The 21,411-nt window shown below is 43.6% G+C and overlaps 1 protein-coding gene across 5 annotated transcripts in view; it reads left to right on the top strand.

The window, feature by feature from the left end:
* The first annotated feature begins 339 nt into the window (after nucleotides 1-339).
* piezo2b (piezo-type mechanosensitive ion channel component 2b) overlaps nucleotides 340-21,411 on the top strand; it is a 30,926-nt gene continuing 9,854 nt past the window's right edge. For 2 of the 5 annotated variants that reach the window (XM_085929667.1, XM_085929666.1), the window contains exons 1-28: nucleotides 340-442; nucleotides 527-907; nucleotides 5,075-5,170; nucleotides 6,696-6,821; nucleotides 8,670-8,712; nucleotides 10,143-10,305; nucleotides 10,405-10,669; nucleotides 10,743-10,956; nucleotides 11,691-11,865; nucleotides 12,693-12,812; nucleotides 13,044-13,079; nucleotides 13,235-13,355; nucleotides 13,430-13,611; nucleotides 13,741-13,971; nucleotides 14,085-14,205; nucleotides 14,268-14,461; nucleotides 14,853-14,980; nucleotides 15,051-15,224; nucleotides 16,978-17,228; nucleotides 18,073-18,233; nucleotides 18,436-18,612; nucleotides 18,673-18,795; nucleotides 18,906-19,106; nucleotides 19,191-19,395; nucleotides 19,605-19,706; nucleotides 19,783-19,948; nucleotides 20,822-21,065; nucleotides 21,226-21,343. In XM_085929667.1, the coding sequence (XP_085785793.1) occupies nucleotides 844-907; nucleotides 5,075-5,170; nucleotides 6,696-6,821; nucleotides 8,670-8,712; nucleotides 10,143-10,305; nucleotides 10,405-10,669; nucleotides 10,743-10,956; nucleotides 11,691-11,865; nucleotides 12,693-12,812; nucleotides 13,044-13,079; nucleotides 13,235-13,355; nucleotides 13,430-13,611; nucleotides 13,741-13,971; nucleotides 14,085-14,205; nucleotides 14,268-14,461; nucleotides 14,853-14,980; nucleotides 15,051-15,224; nucleotides 16,978-17,228; nucleotides 18,073-18,233; nucleotides 18,436-18,612; nucleotides 18,673-18,795; nucleotides 18,906-19,106; nucleotides 19,191-19,395; nucleotides 19,605-19,706; nucleotides 19,783-19,948; nucleotides 20,822-21,065; nucleotides 21,226-21,343 (4,201 nt within the window). In that variant the 5' untranslated portion in view covers nucleotides 340-442; nucleotides 527-843. Of the gene's footprint in view, nucleotides 443-526; nucleotides 908-5,074; nucleotides 5,171-6,695; nucleotides 6,822-8,669; nucleotides 8,713-10,142; nucleotides 10,306-10,404; nucleotides 10,670-10,742; nucleotides 10,957-11,690; nucleotides 11,866-12,692; nucleotides 12,813-13,043; nucleotides 13,080-13,234; nucleotides 13,356-13,426; nucleotides 13,612-13,740; nucleotides 13,972-14,084; nucleotides 14,206-14,267; nucleotides 14,462-14,852; nucleotides 14,981-15,050; nucleotides 15,225-16,977; nucleotides 17,229-18,072; nucleotides 18,234-18,435; nucleotides 18,796-18,905; nucleotides 19,107-19,190; nucleotides 19,396-19,604; nucleotides 19,707-19,782; nucleotides 19,949-20,821; nucleotides 21,066-21,225; nucleotides 21,344-21,411 lie in introns of all 5 variants that reach the window. The other 3 variants (XM_085929665.1, XM_085929664.1, XM_085929663.1) reach the window with 3 other exon arrangements.

Here is a 21,411-nt window from a genome sequence, read left to right as displayed (position 1 = left end):
TGTGCAGTCTCGTTTCTGAACCTATGGGTGGCGCTATTTCTCTTTGTTCGAGGCGGTCATCAAATTTTGGGTGTGGGAGTGTGTCATAAAATTATCAAAGACACGCCTTAAAACTCATAAAACATTCTTACCCAAAAAAATAAAATGTAAAATGCATAAATATAATTGGAAAAACACACAACAAGCTACTTTTTGGTAACATTTTTGCTAACATTTGCGCTACAAGTGTTCGTGTCCTCTCCTCCCCCTTTCACTTACGCCAATTATCGTCTGAGGGTGGAGTCACAAACTAAAAAAAGGTTTTTTGATTGGTAAATGGATATGCCAATCACAAGTTGCCTTCCCGATAAGGCTAGCACATCCCACGCGCGCGCCCAGTTTCACTCAAAAGTGTTAAATCCACCCAAGGAGCCACATCGAGGAGAAGGTGGACCTCTACAAAGTCTGGCAAAGTCCAACAAATTACCCTTTGTCGCCTCTACAAAGAAGCTTTATTTCAACTTAACGACCTGTTGTTTCTTTTCAGCAACGCGACCATTGACCATTTGAGTGGCGAACATGACTTGAACGCGTCGCCCGCTAACAAAAGTCTCTTTTGGCTATGAGCTGCCGGCCGGGTGTGGATGGTGATGATGAAGCCTGGAAGTGGCCTCCTCTCGCCACCTTGGACAAGCCGCCACTCAGGTGTCTCGTTCAGCCACAGCCGACTGATTGGGAGGCGTGCACTCCCGTGACAGCCAGGATTTGAGACACTTTTTTTGGGGGGGAAGGGGATGAGACGGAGACTCTAACGAAGAAGAGAGAGAGAGAGAGTTTCTTGGAGCTGCCAAAGAGGCGCGCGCCATGGCCTCGGAGGTGGTGTGCGGGCTGATCTTCAGGCTCCTGTTGCCTGCCTGCCTCGCAGCCGGTGAGTTTTTAATTCAAATTTCGAATAAATCGCGTTTCCATTTCGGACTGAAGATGAGTGACGGGTTACGTCACCCTTGTTTACCTCCCCACCACCCCCTTCTTCTAAACACGCTAAGATATTTATCTATTTGTACGTAATTTACAACGTAAACCAAAAAAATCAATTTGCCCTACTTTCATTGAAGGCAGCATTTAAAATACAGTAAAACACAAACGTTGCCTTCACGGCAGTTGGTGAAAATAACTTTTAGCCTGACGAGTTAACTTGATTCTATCAATATCAAAAGAGAACTGGACAGCTTGCTTAAAGACAACCTGTCAACTACTAAAACTATTGCATTTGGGGCCTTTTGTGAGGAAATTACTTTTATCTTAACCACCTAACCATGGATGTATTGACTTCTTAGTTTTAGTAAGAGAATTAGCATTGACCCTGGATTATTTGAAGGCACCTTTTTAACTATGGCACAATCTTCCTCTAAAGGTCATTTTCTAAAGAAACCTTGATAGAAATAGTTTGTTTCAGCCCCATTCAGTTTCAGAAAACGTTATTTATCCGCCTGGGCGAATGGAACGAGCAGAGAGCAATACAGGTAAATTATTAAATGTAAAATAAAAAAAACTTTCACATCGATGTAAAAACAAAAGTGATGCTGTCCACCATCTGCCTTCAAATCTTCCTTAAAAGTTTTGTTTGTTTCAAGCTAAATTACCTTGAGTGTAACCACTTCACTTACATTAATGAAAAACAAAAGTGACATTTTCCCCCAGCTGCCTTGAAGGCAACATTTAATCGAAGTGACATAATTCACCTCAAGGCTCTAAAGTACTTTTAGCCACTTATATTGATTCATCTGATTGGAAAATGAAAGGTGACATTTACCCCAGGTGCCTCAATGAAGTACCAACCAAATGCCTTCTACAGACATGAATGTCAACATTATTATTGTAATCATTTCGAATATAAATCTACAACTCACCTCAGGTAAATGTGATCTCACTGTGGTCATGTGAATGTGTCGATTAATGAATCTTGCCTTCAAGACGCGTGGTGAAAATGGCTTTTTACACTTTATTTACGTCACCATGAGTGAATTTAACATTAAAAAATGACAACTGCCTGTTGGTTTTAAACCCTATCCATCCAAAATGGGTGTTGTACCTTCAACCCTGTTGCAGTCACAATATTTATGGTAAGTTAAATTAGCCACTTTAAGGAGTAATGTCACCGTCGGGGTTGTTTGAGGAAAAGGACCTTTGCTACAGCCATTATAAATAAATAAAGCACCTAAGGTCAGGCCCTAAATCTGTCAGCAGTGCTAGACCTTATTGAAAATTCCCTTAAATGATACGTGGATTGATGCGTGTTTATTCACGTCAGCATTCTCGTCGCGTGACTGGAAATATAAAATCCTTCACAATCTGGATGATTCATTCCTAAATAAAAATAAACAGAACACTGCTAATTAAATACAAATTAACGCAACTTTATATGCTCACTAATTTGAATCCACCCGTTTTGTTTGACATCTTTGGCGTATTGAACAATTTCTAGGCATGAATGTTTCAAGTTGAACTTGGTGATTTGTTGTTCATTGAGTAGTTCATTGGAGGTGCGGTCATGTCCTGGCCTCAATGAAGTGGTGTTTACTTTTGGGTGTTTAAGCGGCCATTTTGTGGTCAGGCCACAAATGCGCAAGGAAATCACTAAGGTCCGAGCCCATCTTTTTTTTTTTTTTTTTTTAAGCGCGCCGTAATGCACAAGCATCACCGACTGCATCGTTATTTCCAGAAGCCATTGCGAGGTCATGCATGGGCTCCATTAATTGGTGGAAAGCCGTTTTAACATCATGAATTATTAATGCGGATTGCCAATGAGAGAATTGACTTGCCTTTTATCGTAAGCATACCTTTTTAATAATTGATGTCTTTTTTGGAGTGCAAAATGAGCACTCCTGTCCGTCGTCGCCGACAGGAAGCGGGGGGAAATGTAAAGTGGAACGTATGGGATAATGCGCGGCGGCGGCAGACTGCGATGATAGCGACGATGTCTTCAAGCAAGGTCTGTCAAGGGCCACGACTTGATGAAAACGTCCGCCGATAATCAAAGTAGTAATAACCCCTAACTCTGACAGTATTACACTTGCATTCATCTTTTTTATATATAAAATCACAAAACTGCCATCGCCCAAATATGTTGTCTGAATGAAAAGAATGAAATTATGAGGAAAAAAATAAAGAAAGCAAATGGAATGACCTCTTAGTGTTCAGTGCGTTTGCAGCCAAGTGATAAAAAAAGACTAAAGTCGGAGTGACGACAGACTGCTTTTTGTTTCTGGGATTCAAACACCTGCCGCTTCCTTCCCATCCGCCACCACATATGCCACATCCTCGCCACTGTCGTTGGCGTTACGTACTTCCTTTTTTTAACCCTCCTACATCCCTGATGGCCATCTAGCATCACCTCTTTTGAAAACCCACAGCCGTAGAGTCCTTGTGTACACAACATGTACAAGACCCAAACAACACCCACCACAGCTGTGTAGTACAGTTTACACACAGACAGATGCTAAAATGACAATGTCTTTTTTTTGTTTTTGTTTTTGACTGGAGTACAAGCCTGGCTAAGCCAAGCTCCTGGGTGCTGTTTTTCAAAAGTAAACAAATAGCAGAGCATCGCCGTGTAGTTGGATCTTGATCGTAATAGAGACTGTTTCGTCATCTTTTTGCTACTGATAAGGGGCTAGTTGCATTAGTCATATTAGCATGACTCTCAAACTTGACATGAAAAGACATTGGACATGTTTTCATTTCAATTTTTTAATGTATATAAAAGTTATGTAATGTAATTTGGAATTCTAAATATTGCATTAGCCACAAAGAAAAGCCGCAATCATCTCATCGCAAATTAGCTCACAACTACTCGTCACTTGATCTCTAAGACACACTTATTGACCTTTTGTGACCACTTTCCATTAGCCACATTAGCATGACTTGCAAACTTAATTATTTAAGCAGAACAAACAACAAAAACATGACTCGCATTTGTTGTTAAAGTTTATTAAAGGGAAACTAACTAACTGCTAGCAACTTTACCATTTAGTGGCTATCGTCCACATTAGCATGACTCACAAACTTGTTTTTTGTTTGAAGAAAGATAAATAACAAAAGCATTACTGTTTGTTGTTAAAATCCATTAAGAGCAAACTAGCATGCTACTACTTGACATTCAACAATTTAGTCGCTAGCTAGTTTGCATGTTGGCATTCGCCACATTAGCTTGAAAAACAACAAAATCTTGGTCTTTTTCTTCCAAAGATCATCTGATGTGTGTGTTTTTAAGTCTATTAAAGGCATATTTAAAGTTACAATTTGCACAGGAGTGACTTGATACTCTTCTGGTTTAAAAAAAAAAAGTTCTGCTGGTTAAGAATTCCTCACTTATCGCTCGAGGTGCTGCGCTGCGCCTCCTTAACATCCGTTTATATTTCTGGCCCCAAACTCTGCCTCCTTTGTGGTTTTGTGGCAGCTTTTGCGGCTTTTTGAAAGACGAGATGAGACAAAGGTCCGCTTCAACTTTTTTTTTTACTTCATGTGATATGTGAAAACAAAAGGCGCTTATTCTTATTTTTTTTTTTTTATGGATCCACGGCGGGTGAGTCACTAAAAGCAGACGGGAAGCGTAGAGTCAAGCGTCTGCAGATAAATACCTCAAACCACTTGGCTTCTGCTATATTTTTTTTTTTTACCAGTTAGTGGGAGGCTTACGTACTGTATAGTCTTAATAATTAGATTAGGCTTTCAGTGTGAGAGCCGTAAGAGGAGCCAAGACAAATGTTGGTGAATGGGACTTTTGAGCGTGCAAAGATAAATAAAAGCAGTGTTTTTAGGCAGTCCACTGTAATTCTTTTAGGCTTGTTAATGATGCGCTTGTTGATTTTTGAGCAGAAAGAAAGAACCTGAGAGGATAAAATACATTCAAGCAAGGTTTTACAGTTTTTAAAATAGGAATATGCTTTTATTTCATTGCATAAGTGCATTGAGTAAAACTTAGTGGAACTCTGCTTATGACTTGAAAATGGCGATGCTTCACCCAGCCTAGCTTGCAAGTCATGGAAGGGCTGCTAACATTAGCTTAATTACGCTTTGTCTTCTCTGTCCTCAGCTTGTCTCTTCAGGTACAACGTCCTGTCCCTCATCTACCTCATCTACCTCCTGCTTATTCCTCTCTTCCCCGAGCCCACGTGTACCACCATGCAGGGTAAGACCCCTTCCCCCTCACAAACCACCTCGGAAACCTATTTACCTCCACCGAGAAAGAATAATATGACGACGTAACCCATTTCCATTACACAGTTAACTACCGAATCCACTCGAACCCTGCAAATGTTTACCGGTGATTTGACGCAAAGCAAATAAATGCACGTGTTGATATTGGGGCTTTTAACGGCAAATAACGGCTCGACTGAATGATCATTAATTGTAATGCTTGTCACTCCCGATGTGGTTTAACTTGCAATGTTCCTTCGAGTTGAACTCCTTTGAATTTCAAACAACCTCTGAGGTTTATTTGGCGCGGTAGTTTGGACTGCGGTCACCGAGCGGAACACCTCTTACCACGGAAGAAAGCACCCGTGGTTCTTAATAATATATAAAGGCATCTCGGGGCAGTGTCCTGAGCGTCTCCAGCTGAAATAACAATCAGGAAGTCGAGCAGCACTGCCAGAGTGGACCACTTACATGTTCATCAATAGTTAAAGAGACAGGGAAGAGGAATGTTCACCGATCCCATCCCCAAGTTAGAAACACGTCAGGATTGGACTCAACATTAGCTACATTTGGATTATCATTTTTTTTTAATTAAAAAGAAAGCAGCCATTTTAGGGAGATTTTAGTCATTTCCAGAGGAATACTTGACAATATCATGCTCCTTATGGTGAAATGAGGTTGTATCATTTTTGTTAAACCAGACGATGCCTCCTGTTTGGGAAAGCGCCCAAAGGTGCTCATGGGATGATGTCTCAATCATGTTGTAAAAATCAAAATGAGTCAAGATGAGTATGACTCAACCAAAGCCTTTGTACAAAAATGTGGAAAAATCACCCGCAGCCGAAGCATAGTTGATCCTTTGCACCATTTCTTTTTTCGCAGAAAGCGGCGAAACACTCCCCACACATCCTCGTTTACAAGCGCTCTTTTCCAGACTTTGCCGCCTTCTGGGGAATCGTTAGCACAAATTGCTCAGGGTTTGAATACGCTTGCTGATTCGATCAGATCCGACCAGTAGCTTCACCCGGTGGTGCAAAAATTTGTCGGATTGATCGACTGTGCAGTCTCCTAGCAACGTTTTCCCCAAATACCTGTCGCTGTGCAATAAAACCGCTTACATGTGCAGTGCAGCTGGGGCAGCTTTCTGGTATTTGAGGGTAGCTTTGGGAAGGTCATTAAGTGTGACCACCAACCACTACATAGTCAACATCTTCACCAGAGGGGGCATTCTAACTAGCATGCCGTGCAACACTTTACGTGTTTCCAACAGTACGCGGTGTTCTAGGTAGGCCCTCGAGAAATTTGAGTACTCCAACTAAAAAAAACTGCCTTGAGTACGTGTTTATTTGACGTGCATAGTCAGGAAGACAGTGAAGCCGGCCGAAGCCATGACGATAAGCAACTTCAAAATAAAATCTTGGCAAAAACGTATGTATTGTATTTCATCAGTGCCTTGGTTTCTCGAGCGTCTAGGATGATTTGTGATGGTGACCGAGATTTTTCTGTCCTGCGTCCAGGCTACACAGGGCGTCTGCTGCAGTCACTGTGCTTCACCAGTGTGTCCTTCCTGCTCCTGCATATTATTTATCAGATTACGGTCAACAGCCTCCTGGCCGGCAGCTCCATCAGCTCCGACTTCAACTGTAAGTAGCGCGCAGAAGTTCATGTTCAGTTCATGTGGTATTTGCATCTTAAGATTGTATTTCTTCTTCATTTTGCTTTCTTTGGTTTGCAATGCATGTTTTTTTTCTGTTTATGTATTTACGGTACATTGAATCAATAAAGTTGGCCAATATTTATTTACGAGTAACAGACTTAACCTAACATCTGTGCTCGGACAATCCCACAACTCCCAACGCATTCCACTTGCAGCAATGATTGATGCTAAGACCTACCGTGTTGAAATTGTTGAAGAGCAAAAAAAAAGTGCTTCTTCCCTCACAGAATTGACCTAATGAAAATGTTCAGTCATTTGCCAGGAAGGCAGAAAACTCCATTAAGAGATTATCTTGTGAAATGAAGTTACGTACTCAGCGTAATTAAGAAATGTCGCTCGTCGTTCACAGAAAATGAACACTCGACACAACACTTCTAATTGTTTTCTATGTATGACACTCGGTCTCATGAATAAACACAACTCAGTGACGGAAATTGTCATGTTAGATTCATTCATGAGGATATTGAGGGCTTACAGGTTCACCTTTTCACCATTTAAAAAAACTTTATTTGCAAAAACTGCAGGGAATACAGTTATAAAGTGTTTATCATGTGCGGGTAATGTATTTATTTATTAGTTTTTTTATTTATTATTTGAGTTTACTTGTATAAGACTACTTTATTTTTTGCATTTTATTTTTTTATGTGTACTTGATGTATTATATGGCATTATGGCTTCTGGCATCTTCTCTGTTGCGCATCATTATTTTTTTTTTTTATGTATGTGGCATTTCGAAAGTGCTGTGTTCAGTCAACAGAAGGATGTGGTGTGTGACAGTTTGGACATGATAAGACGCCCCCGCCTCCCCCTCCTCCTCCATTTAGCCAGCTCCACCCATGTCTTTGACAGTTCACAGCACAGAAAGCCCCAAACTCTTTGTAAATGCTCACTCACACACACACACCGGTGTTGAGTCAGCACAGAGGAATGGCCGATGAAGGAAAAGGCGGTGACCAAAGGACGAGCGGCGGAGGCAGCTGGAGCCCTGGAGCGTATCTGTCGTACTCCCCTTCAACGCGGTCGACGTCTTTAAGAGGAAATACGGGAAAGTTCTCAAAAGGGCCAGACAGGGGCGGGAGGTTGGTAAGGGGGAACCACCTCAGTGCGAAGGAAGACTCCTTGTTTACGCCAACGCCAGAAGGAAAAGGGTGTCAAGGGGTTGAATACCAGATTTAGAAAAGGTCAGATAAGGGAGGCATTGACTGGAAGTGCAGGAAATGATCCCCAAAGCAGAGAAATGCACCCAACACGACACTTTTTTTTTTTTTTCTTCCTCTTTATATTTAATGGTCTGAGGTTTAAATATATCGGTTCAAGTCTATCTGCGACCGCATATTCATAAAATTCCTGCGCCACAACACCCTGATTGGGAATCAGCGGTTTACAGGACTAATGTGCTTTGTGGTGTTGCATTATGTATCATCTCCATAAACTTGTGGTTCTCTCCCTCAGTGCCTTATTAAACAGCCCCCAAGGTGTTAAAAATGGGAGGGAGTCCCCCAGTAGCGTCCGGCAAAGTTGCGCCTGTTTGTCTGAGCGTTCTCAATAGGTGGAAACGGACCCCCCCACTGCCCCGCAGTGACGTTCAGGAACACTTGAAGTACTCGGAAGGAAAGATGGCATTCTTCTTCCCTTGTGATTCAGTGTAGGAGCTGTATTCAATACGTACAAGTCAAAGAACGTAATCACTCTTACGGTTGGAGTTTGTTGGTATGCTGTTAGCTTCTAGGATACACTCGTAAACATGCTCACTAAACATTTTCTTTCCATCCAGGTTCTGCGTGGGAAAAATCCATCAGACAAATTGGATTTGAGAGGTAAGCATAAGTCCGACCACAAATGTACATGTCAGTTAATAACATTATTGTACTTTGCTGAAGACCCTAAGTGTTTAAGTGTGGCATTTTCTTCTTTAGTTTAGCCGCATGAAGGGTGTGTTAACTTTAGCTCTCACTTGAGCAATCCCGTTGTCAGGAACAGACAGATTGACTCATGTTTTGGTGGAGAGCCGAGTCAGCAACAAGCAAATTCTCCAAAAACCGTCCTGGACATTGAAGAATAGCCCTTAAAATCCTGACTCTGATCGCTCCATGTCGCGTATGTCGTTTTCTACATGACAATGACACAGGAAAAATGAAGGGTAGAAAAAAGGCCTCTTTTCCAGGCAGTGTAACAACCTGACAATGACGGTAAAGAGCACTTTGGTGTCCCTCTGTGGCCTCCTGATGAAAACTAAACCCAGTTAGGCTGCCGCCATGTCTGCCCGCTTGTGCGCACTGATCCCGTTAATTGCGGGTTCCTACGTACGTACGGGAATGTCAAAACTTGCTCCATTCACCGTGATGGATGTTTAGGGATAGCTCGGAGAAGATTTAGCGCAATGAGAGATCAGAGGTGGTCGTTAAATTTAACGGCTGCTTCCTCCTACATTCCAATAACATGCGTGCGAGTGTGAATGGTCTTTAGTTTTAACTAGATAGTTGATCTTTTTCTCTTTATTTTAGTATAATGTAGTCATTTGTACTTCATTTAATGTTTTTTCTGTTTTCCCAGATGAATAAATGTATTTATGACAAATTACATTGAGTCATACGTCTAATTAAAGGTCTTGATGTGAGGTTTCTCCATTATGTCATTTAGTGGTTGATATAAGTCTCACATTTTGAGCAATGATTAGTATGTTCTGTTTCTTGTCAACAGTTTCATTAGGCTCAAAATTGCTTTTGCCGTAAAACAGAAGTAGGAACAATAGCTTGGATGATAAAAAAAACTTGCAATAAAAGTTTTTGGGGGAAAGCTGTTAGTCATTTTAGGACAATCGTGACGCCTCGTAAACATCGTCCTTAAGTGGCACCCCTAAATCACAGCAAGTCACGGCAAGTTTGCTACTACTGTAGCTGACGCTTTTAGCTTCTTGTTTGGGTAGTTACACACACACACTGATTAAATAAAAAATAAAGTCTCTGTTTATGATTATATATGATGGTGCTGGATTTGCGCCAGGTATGCCCCCCCCCCCCACAGTCTCTAGTGCTCATTCACTTGTTTACAACAGTTCATTTAAAACAGTTGGAATTATTTCATTATTTGGTTTTAGTGCACATAAAACTTCAGCATTCAGCACACATTAAAATAACACTTGAACAAACGGAAACAATCCCCATGTGAAGAGCCATTGTTTCTCACTGATGTGATGCGTTCAAGTGTAGCAGGATTGTGTGAATTTTGTTTTGTTTTGTGTTTTCAGCGTGATAGGTGCCGACGCGGGAAACGGCATCCGAATATTTGTACCAGACATTGGCATGTGCATGGTGGGAGGGGCCATCTGGTTTTTGTGTCGCAGTCTGGTACAGAAGAGGCCGCCTGAGGATATGGCTCAGGATAACGCCCACTTCCAAGCTGAGGAACAAGTGGGATTTTCTTCTTTTACTAATCACTCACCTGCATGTACATATCACTTTGGAAACTTCTTTTTCCACTTTTATGAAAACCATAATTGTCACTGAAAGGAAGAGGACGAGAAGCTGAGCTTAGAAGATCACATCCTGCTGGAGGAGGACTCGGACGGTGGCTACGAAGCTGAGGAAGAAGAGGAGGATGAGGTTGAGGGAGAAGGTGAGGAGTTGGAGGAGGAAGAAGAAGAAGCCAAGGAGAGCGCCAAGATGAAGATCCTGCGGCTGGTGGCAAAGGTGGCATCCAAAGTCAAGGAGGTCATTGGAAACCTGATCACCACGGCAGGGAAAGTGGTGGTCACCATCTTGTTGGGAACCACAGGTGAGGTCTCATCAACCCAGCGAAGCCACTAGCCGGAATCCACCAATTTGTGCATATGTTTTTTTTGTTCCAGGGATGATGCTTCCTTCCCTCACCTCAGCAGTTTACTTCTTCATCTTCCTATTCCTGTGCACCTGGTGGTCTCTGCGCCGCACTTTTGACACGCTAATGTTCAGCTGCATGTGCGTGCTGATGGCCATCTTCAGTGCCGGCCATCTGGTGGTTCTCTACCTCTACCAGTTCCAGTTTTTCCAGGAGTCAGTCGCGCCGGACGACGGCTTCATCAGGTCAGGTCCTCCGTTTGAGGTGCCAAACATGGTCATTTAGCATCCATCCATCCATCCATCCATCCATCCATCCATCCATCCATCCATCCATCCATCCACAACCCAACTATTTGCACGGAAACTATTAAAAAGTACATTTCCCATATTTTTTCAATTTCCTTGTGTTTTACGCATCGGATGTTGATGTAGCCGTCGCTGCAAAGTTTGTTGATTCACCACAAAACACCCAGAGGGAAGCTAGCTTCCTAATGCACAAGTGCTTTTTAAGCCTATTACACACCACAACATTTGGGGGGGGGCTGCAGGAGCTTGTTTAAAGCACAGCAGATATTTACTTGTTGTTTGAGACAGGAAGAAGGCAACAAAACGGCAACAAAAGCAGCTGCAGGCTGGCTGTATTGGACTCAGCCACTCAGTGCACACGCATGGACATCAGCGCTTTTAAGAGCTTCTACTACAAGCACCCTGATTGTTATATTATGCATGAGACAGGAGACAACCTGTTGCGCTGCGGTTTGTGGAGTAACAACCACATGGTTTCACATCTGGACCACACACACGCACACGATTGATTGTCAGTTTATGAATCAAATAAAAAAAAAAAAAGGCAAAAAATACATACATGTAAAAATTGTATTTAATATTGTTATTTTGCACACAAACAAAAGTCAATGATCAATGTATATATAGAAATGGATTAATCAGTCATGCCTAACATCCAGCCTATCCTGCAGGTACTTCGGCATGTCACCCATCATTCAGAGTGACTGCGGCCGAACGTGGAAGCTGATGGTGCACCCCAAGAGAAAGTGGCACCATTTTGTCAATCCTATCATGCTGCTGCTTCTCTATTATACACTGGCCACGCTCATACGCCTCTGGCTGCAGGAGCCTGTTGATCAGCTGACTGTAAGCCCCCACCCCACGTACACTATTCATGATAAATATATTTTCATCACATGATTCAAAAATAAGAACGAAAAAGATTGTTTTCCATCAACAAATACAAAATAAATATAAATATTTGCTTGTTACTCAAGAATAACACAATTAGTATTGGGATCATGTAAAAATGACCACTGAGCTATTTTGAGAAGTCCGGTCAAGTATTGGCGCAAGTTCCATTTACAGGAAGTCAAATGCGGTGTGACACAGGAACCTTTACGGGAAGTTTGAAAGGAAAGGTTTCACTAGAATGCATGATGGTAATAAGGAGCCATTTTGTGAAGTTTACAGCTAAACATAGTGAGTTTTTTTTTTTGTGTGTGCAAGTTTAATACTTGCTTGTCAGCCTTACAGTGCTATATCCATGTATTGATCCGTTTAGTGTGTGTGTGCTCAGGTTAGAAGATCCTGATAATAAAACGCGGTTAGCACATAAATCCGCAGTTGACGGCTGTGTTCAATAATCAGATTGTAATGGACCTTGTTCTTTTATGGTTGATTCACTTTACAATTTCTCGGATAAAGTTTTTTTTTTTTTTAATTGGGGCTAATAAAGTGTAATAAATAAATAAAGGGCTAGGCTAATAAAGCAAATCCCTTTTACATTGGCGCAGTTATGGAATAGTTTCAGAATTGAATCGCCGTAACGGCACCTGAGTCGAGAGTTTTGGTGGGGGGGATCCCTGTGTGCAGGCTCTTCTGGAATCTCGTAGAGACTCATATTTTCCGCCACAAATCCGAGATGAAAGACCCCGGCGCTCCATCCACACTTACTATCTGTGTTGTTTCAGGATGACGAGGAGGAAGACGCGTGCGAGGAAGACGAGCCGCTCGGGAACGGGACAAATAACTCGGCCAACAGGAAGAGGCAGATGTGGTGGGAGTCCAGGCAAGGCACAGATGAGAAAAATGTGCGTTGATCTCATAAACAGTTTCCTGAAGGGATCATTATGATGTTTATCGTTCTTCGGAGTGAGGCTTCACTATTTAGCAAGTTGAGGCTGCTCTTTTTATTGCGTTAGATCCCGCACTCAACATACTATTCAAAACGGATCATACGTAATATTCTCACAAGCAAAGGGTCAAAGCAATCTTAACCGGGCGTGTCTTGTTTGCTCTTTTCTCCTGTCTCCTTTCCTTAGTTGCTCTCCACTCAGGATGCCATCAGTGCAACCGAGGTAACAAGGCCAACACTTTACATACTTGGATTACTTCATTTGATTGTTTGCCATTTTCTTGCTTGAATTATTTTGCATATTCATTTTTCTTTCTTTTGTAGATCAATTCATTTGTAAATAACCTGATGTGTTTTGTCCTCTTCCCTTCAAATCAGGTTGTGCTAGCTCCCAACGGAACGTCCTTTGACTTCACGGTGACTGACAAAGGTCCGCGTTATCTGGACCTATACGCCACTCCTCAGTACAAAGGAGACCAGTCCATCGGCGACTCTACAGGTAGATGACCACCGGACCACGTAGTGGAGGAATTCGTAGCATTCATCGACTGCGTTTGTTCCACATGGCAGCAGAGAAGGAAGACTTGTGCGTGTACGAGGTGAACCTTCCTCCCGAAGACGGGGAATCGCCCTCGGGAGAGGACAAGTCAGAGGGAAGTGAGGACGCCCTGACCAAGCGAGGCGTGGGCGCCATGGTCAAAGTTTTCCACTTTGTCATGAAACAGAGTTACATCTGCGCGCTCATCGCCATGATGGTGAGCTAGTTAATTGTAAACTGTACATAAAAAAAAAAAAAAGTACGACACGTTTCCATAATGTCTGTGGGAGATTGAAGACAAAATAAATGGCATATGAAGAATTTCTTCCGCACGTCCATCCTCTAGGCATGGAGCATCACATACATCTCGTGGCTCACCTTCGTCTTCCTCATCTGGTCCTGCATCCTGTGGATGGTGCGCGACCGTCGGCGCTACGCCATGTTGTCGTCACCCTTCATGGTGGCCTACGGCAACCTCTTGATCGTCCTGCAATACTTCTTCAGCTTTGAGGGCATCGCGCATGTGCCGGGACTCTCCGTACCCAAAAAGAACCTCTTTCATTCAATTTCCTCCAAGGTATATTTTTGGAGATACAACCGCTACGTATCCTGTCAGATAGGAAATGTTAGCGGTTGTCTGGTGCTAGCTAATGCTAATGTAACTAATGATTTGACTCTTGTGTCTCGCAGGTTTTGTGTCTGTTGAGCTTTTGGCTGCTGTTGAGGCAGACCCTCACTGAGAAGTTAGAGAAGCAAAAGGAGGAAGAGGCGGGTCTCTTAGGTGTTCAGGTGGAGGAGCAAAAGATGAAAGGTGATTGGACAGGTGGCGAGTCTACCAATGAAGGAGTGATTGACCTTCTGTGTCTTCCATAGAGGAAGAGAAATCTGAGACTGAGGATGAACAGGACGTCATGCACGTGCTGGGCAACTTGGTGATGGCCCTGCTGGTCAAATACTGGATTTATATCTGTGGCGGCATGTTCTTCTTCGTCAGCTTTGAGGGAACCATCGTCATGTACAAGATCATCTACATGATGATGTTCCTTTCCTGCGTGGTGCTCTACCAGGTTTGTCTACTGGCACCCATTACATGCATTTTCCGACAGATTTATTTTGGACAATAAAAATGGTTGTCTCGCAAGTATAAATTCATGAAATGAAACCAAACGACAAGCGTTTTAACCATTCTGCAAACAAAATGGCTGCACACTTTTGTCATTATTGCTTCGCTCCTTCCAAATTGCAAATTCAATACCCGCCTAGTCTGGAGGTGTTGACCGTTCCATCGCCGCGTCGTAAAAATTGAGCGCCTCGTAATCGAATCAGCCTGAAACCAAAACATTCGAGCTCAGTCCCCCTGAGCGTGTGTGTGTGTCACTGAATGCATTGCCACCGTTAACGTGTGTGTCCATTAAGTAGAAACGCCCCGAGGAAAAAAAACAATTTTTCCATTCTCAGGTGCACTACGAGTGGTGGCGAAGAATCCTTAAATACTTCTGGATGTCTGTGGTGATGTACACCATGCTGGTGCTCATCGCCGTTTACACCTTCCAGTTCAGATCCGATTCGGCGGAGAACAAAGACAGGTGAGGTCAACTTCCATTCCCTTGGCCACCTGCAATTAAAATCCTTTTTTTTTTTTTTCTCTTTGTGCAGTTTCAAGGATTTGGGCCTGGAGAAATTTTCAGTGTCTGAGCTATTCACTAGGATCTTCATCCCTACCTCCTTCTTGTTGGTGTGCATCCTGCACTTGCACTACTTTCACGACCGATTCCTGCAGCTCACCGACCTGCAAGCGGTGGTGGCCAAAGAAGAGAGCACTATCTATAGGTACATTTCTTGGAGATTATTCAGAATTCTTTGTACGGGGAAACCTTGACTGATCTGAGATGTTTTTTATTTTTTTATCGTGACCTTAAACTTGATATACGAGCCCTGTATGGTGTTGGTTAATTCAACTATATTTATAGAGCGCTTTTTGTTTTTGTAGCTTTTTTTTTTTCCCTTCTCTTTGTGTGACTTGCTCTTTCTACGCCGCTGCTCTTCCTCCCCCTCCTCTCACAGCCACGCTAAAGTCAGTGGGCGTGTGTATCTGATCACAAATAGGTGGGTATGAGGCTCGCTTTCTGTGGCATCCATCAGCATCCTCCCGGTTTGCCCGTAAAGTCCTCTAGTCTCTCCTTTATCCCTCTCGCCTTGGGTCTTATCTCACGTTCCCTTAATTCACAATTGGACCTGTCCTTTCCTTAATTTCTAGAGATGACTTAACCCGGTGGTGTCTTCAAGTTAGATGGCAACTGGGAAATATCAAATCGTCAGCAGCATTTTATTTGAATAAAAAAAAAAAAACGGCATGTATCAAATGTCCGATATCCCAATTTGATGGATTGCGCCATTATTATTTGACTTGCTCCTACTTGGCATCTTCCCTTCTTTTTGACCTGACATGTCTTTTCACCACCTTCTTCCCTCGATTACACCTGACCAGCCCTCGTAAGCACCTGGCCTGGAATAGCACAACTCCTGACTGAAAGAAAATTTTTTTTTTCAATTTTTGTATCTTCCATTGTGCCTGTAGCCCAGATTGTTGAATCCCCCCATGAAACATTCATCCATGCCCTTGAAATAGCATTTCTTTCTTTTTATCTGGACTATTTTTAAAGCTATATCTAGGTGATGCATGGAGATAAAATGACTTGAACAAAAAAGCCTGAACCTTCCCAGAAGCACCTAAGAATTATTCTGCATTATTCTATGCGTACATTCATTCAGTCTGTTCTCAATTTCTCTCTCCTCACTCTCTGTGACTTTATTGTCCTGAGCAGCATCAAGCAAAAAATAAGTCAACAACAAAAGTAAGTGTGAGCATCCTCATTCGTAATAATATTAGCGCAGTTGCTTGTGACTGACTTGCAGCCGATTCCCCGCCCCCAACAAGCGTAAACCCAAAAATCAAGTCGGATTTTTGTAAGAAAAAGCAGCGAGAATGTTGCACCCTTCTGCCTGTTGCAATTTCGGTTCACTTCCTTGAATAAGGAGCAAATGATTGCCCGTAGAGAATCACTTTGAGTATCTGTGTCTTGCGTTTATGGGCTCTTGAAGACAAAAATGGCACTTTGACGAGTGCAGTAAATCGCAATTCGTAGCATGTCTGCAGATAATTGAGCTGTTGAAATTGTGATTATATATATGGCTCTAAAAAGATGCTGATTAATGCACATCCGTTCGGTGTAAATATTTATTATTAGCTGTCCTCGGGCAAGCGTTAATGATCCATGACCTTCATAAAACGAAAAAGATATTTTTCACCAAGTCAGTTCTTTGTGCTGTGAGTTTGCGTGGACCATTTAAACTATGAATCAAAATGTGAAAAAAAATGGTTACTTTTGTGTATTTGGTTCCCTTAAGGGGGTAAACTTGCAGGAAAAAAGTGCAAAAGTGTTTTTAGACTTTTTTTCCCCTAGAATGAATCCAAATGAATGTGAACTTCCAAACTCACACAGCCATAGAAGATCCTCATAGGTGCATAACGTAATGTGGCAAATATACTTCCATGTCTTTAATATTAACCATCACCCACTAGGCTGGTTCACCCGGAAGGCAGCCTGGCTGACCTCACTATGCTCAGCGCCAGTTCCGCCGAGGCCTCGCTGTCCCGGAGCAAGGAGGAAGAACAGGGGGAACAGACTCTGGTAGTGGTGAAGGACGACTCGATGTCTTCGGCTGGAGATACCAAGCCAGGCGGCCTCTCCGACGCCAGGCAGTCCAGCACCGACGACAGCCAGCGCTTCAGCGCGGCCACCGAGACCCAATCCAGCACTGAGCAGAGTTCCGGTACGACTTTTTATTTTGATAAAAGTAGCTGGCAAACTTCTGTTACTATGCGATGTCGTCCAACATTCAGAATGTGTCCGATTGTACCTGAGAAGGTGGAATCTTTCCATGTCATGTCGTTTATACCGACAGCAAAGAGTGGGAAAATTCCATCTCACACAGACTGCTTGTAGTGGCTTCTGATAATTCATACCGTCCAGGTTCAAGTTGCTCTAAACACAACACAGGAGGGGTGAGTCCCGCCAGGCGTCCTTCCAGCCCCGTTATGTTTCTGAAAGGTGACGACTTGTAAATAATTTATTCATTTGTTTTGAACAAGTTTGCGAGGGAGGAATATCCCGCCTGAAAGATTTACGCAACTCCCACAAACCAAAGTGCACCCGTTAATCACCGCTCCCAAAGCGGCGTGGTTCGGCCAGTGCGCATTTTTCTGTCTGGGCCAAATTTATGTGGCGTTTTCAAATTTGACACCGTGCATAGCTCAAGCACTCACTTCGTTTTGTTAGGTACTTTTTTTTTTTTTTTTTTTTTTTTTTTACTGCAAGCAAAGATCCCTGATTGTATTTCCAATGGAATTTTTTACAATTTTATAATTTTATCTTATTCCATTATCTAGCATCGTAGTGCCACCGTTTGGAAAAAGTCCAAGATACTATTTCACTGGATTCAGTTTGAAAGTCTCGTGCAGATAATTAGGCCCTCTGGGATTCTCCCACCTTTTTTCTAGCTTATTGGTACTCGTCGTGACACAGATGAGTAAAACCAACCGAGTCTTGCACTTATTTGCGAGTACAACGTCAGCAAAAGAGCCAGGATGACACTTTTATGTCACTATCGTTTCCAGATCTGAGGAGCAAGTGGCACTTGGTAGTGGACCGGCTGACGGTGCTCTTCCTCAAGTTCCTCGAGTATTTCCATAAACTGCAGATGTTCATCTGGTGGCTGCTAGAGATCCACATCATTAAGATTGTCTCCTGCTACGTGGTGCTGGTCTCCATCTGGGAGGTAACGCAGATCCAAAAGTATTCCACATCATGCCAAATGAAATGCTAACAATCTAGAAGTTTGTATACTCAATTACGTATAACCCGATAGCCACCTGATCTTAAAAAGACTCAAAATAGATGATATCTTGACCTGTCGTCGGCTCCGATTTCAAATGAGACGTGCTAATATTTGTTCGGCTAACCATGTGTCCACCACCCAGGTATCGTTGCTCAACTACGTGTTCCTGGCATCGTGGGCCTTTGCGCTGCCCTACAGCCAGTATCGGCCTGTGGCGTCTCGCGTGTGCAGCGTCTGGACGTGCGTCATCATCGTGTGCAAGATGTTGTACCAGCTCGAGTCCATCAATACGAAAACGTACTCCAAGAACTGCTCCATGGTGAGACATTGTTGTAATGATAGGCGTCGAAGGAGCTTGAGAATGTTTTCCTTGCCACAGCCGGCGGCCTACACCGCCGCGCAAAAGGAGGAGATGATGGGCTCTCTGCTCTACAAAGGTGAGGTGGATCCTGCTAACTGGGTGGGCCTGCAAAAGAGCGACGACTTGCTGGGCTACATCAGGGTGAGTCCAGACCACGATCGGTTTCGGGCAAATGTAACGCGTTGGGTCATCTCGTACATTCCCAGTGTGGAGGAGATGGTTTTGCTCTACAAAGGACTTTGTATGTGCAGCACAACCTCCTGATCCTGGCTCTGCTGGCGTTCGAGGTGACCATCTACCGCCACCAGCTGTATTTCCGTCTGAGGAACAAGCTGTCGCCTCCCGCCGCTCGCATCATCTTCCACGACGTGACGCGCCAACACCTGGACGTGGGCATCGTGTGCTTCATCAAATACTTCATCAACTACTTCTTCTACAAGTTCGGACTAGAGGTGGCTTTGCCTTTCTAGCTCAAGTCCCGCTAACACGTCACAGGGTGAATAAACAAAGAGCTCGCTCTTTGCGCCTCTCCGCAGACTTGCCTGCTGCTGGGCGTGAATGTGATTGGCCAGCGCATGGACTTCTACGCCATGCTGCACGCCTTCGCCCTCATCACCGTCATGTACCGGCGCCGCAGGAAGGCCATCGCCGAGATCTGGCCCAAGTACTGCTGCTTCCTGGCTTGCATGCTCACCTTCCAGTACTTGGTCTGCATCGGGATCCCCCCCGCGGCGTGTAAAGGTCTGTAAACGCCAGAATAATGCTCATTTGTTTACATTTGATCAGGTCAATGATTACATGATAAGTATTTGTGTATCGAAAAAGTATTTCATGTCAAATCATTCTCTGTAAATAAATGTGAATCTAATATTCGGAATATTTTTCAAATCTAAATCAATACCGTAAAACATATCCAGCAAAAGCTTCAAGTCCATGATTTCACTTTTTAGACTATCCTTGGAGATTCCCGAGCAACTCGATACAATCCAACGTGGTCATGTGGCTCTACATTCCCGATTTCCTCTCCAGGCCCAATCCGTCTTTCCTCATCTGTACGTAACGGCACCTCTCCGCCTGCGCGGCACATTTACAGGCCGGTTAAGGCGAACGTGGATCTCTTTTCTCTAGATGACTTCATGCTGCTGCTGTGCGCCTCCATGCAGAGGCAAGTGTTTGACGACGAGAACAAGGCGGCCGTGCGTATTATGGCCGGAGACAACGTGGAGATCTGCAGGGACTTGGACGCGTCCTCCTTTAGTGTGCACAACCCCGTCCCTGACTTCATCCACTGCAGGTACGTTACCCCGCTTTGGAAGGCGTGGCATTACTCGGTGAGCTTCCTGCCGTATCGATATTCGTACGGCTCGTTAAAGGAGGTCACACAAAGCGAGTAGGAGTCTTTTGAGGTACAGACCTTCTCAAGGTTTCTCATTTTTCCCCTGGTAGGGGTTTTTGAGTTTTTCCTTGCCCTTTTGGGAGCCCAAGATCAGGGGATGCTTTGAGAATAATTGTCAATTGATTGTCTATGTGAAGCCCTTTGAGACTGCTTGTGATTTAGGGCTATACAAATAAACTCGACTTGACTTGACTTGACTTGACTTAGGCACGCTCAGTCGTCCGCGGCCATCGATCGCATGTGCTCGCTATTGTAGTCTTTTGCCGCACAAAGTGGACGCGTCTTTTATTAACGCACTCTGCGTCCATCAACAAGACCTCGCCGCGAGGTCGAGAGCACGCCACTTATTCCATCGCCGTTTCCCCCTCCGGGATCAAATTACGGATACCGGGCGGGGGCGGGGTTAGAGATCCATAATCTGCAAAAACACTCTGTCGGTCACTGCGCTACTTAGACACTCCCCCCCCCCTCCTCTGTGCTCTAACTCAATAAATAGCTTTCAAGTATGGAAAAGGTATTTTCACCCATCAAGGTGGGGATTGATTATCCCATTCAGGCTGCTTCCTATGTTTTCACCACATCCAATCCATCATCACCTGTAATGGAAGCTGCCACGCATGCGGTTGCATTTTCCTCTTACTATGTACACGTGACCTACGTCATACGACAGATGGGTGTGTACTTTGCCTTTGCTTTAGTATGTTATCCAAGTTGTGTTCTACTAGCTTAAGCAGGAGCAGTAACCGGCTCTCTCCCAACTGTGCCCCGTAGGTCGTACTTGGACATGCTGAAGGTGATCATGTTCAGCTATCTGTTCTGGTTCGTGTTGACAATCATTTTCATCACGGGCACCACGCGCATCAGCGTGTTCTGCATGGGCTACCTGGTGGCCTGTTTCTATTTCCTGCTCTTTGGCGGTGAGCTCCTGCTCAAGCCCATCAAAAAAATTCTCCACTATTGGGACTTCCTCATTGCCTACAACATCTTTGTCATCACCATGAAGAACATTTTGTCTGTGAGTGACAGCTCTTTTTTTTTTCCTGTTTAATGGTTCAATCAAATCAAAATTGTGGTTGTCATTAGATCAGGCTGGAATGTGTTGTTTGGATAACAGAAGTATTAAGAATGAATTTATACAGTTATCCATTCTTGATTTTTTTTTTTTTTCTTTCCAGATTCTGGCTTGTGGATACATCAACTCTCTGATCCCTCACAAGTGCTGGCTCATTCAGCTCTTCAGTCTGGCATGCACCATCAAGCAATATGACATCAACACCAACCAGGAACATCTCGGTAACCCCCCCCCCCCACACACACACACACATACACATACATATGCAACATCGTCCCATTCACGCGTA

The sequence above is a fragment of the Syngnathus leptorhynchus genome, chromosome 14 (assembly GCF_054491065.1).
Source record: "Syngnathus leptorhynchus isolate UIUO chromosome 14, UIUO_Slep, whole genome shotgun sequence".
Classification (NCBI taxonomy): Eukaryota; Metazoa; Chordata; class Actinopteri; order Syngnathiformes; family Syngnathidae; genus Syngnathus; species Syngnathus leptorhynchus.
Note: the sequence above shows the minus strand (reverse complement) of the source record. Positions and strands in the feature narration are given on the sequence as shown.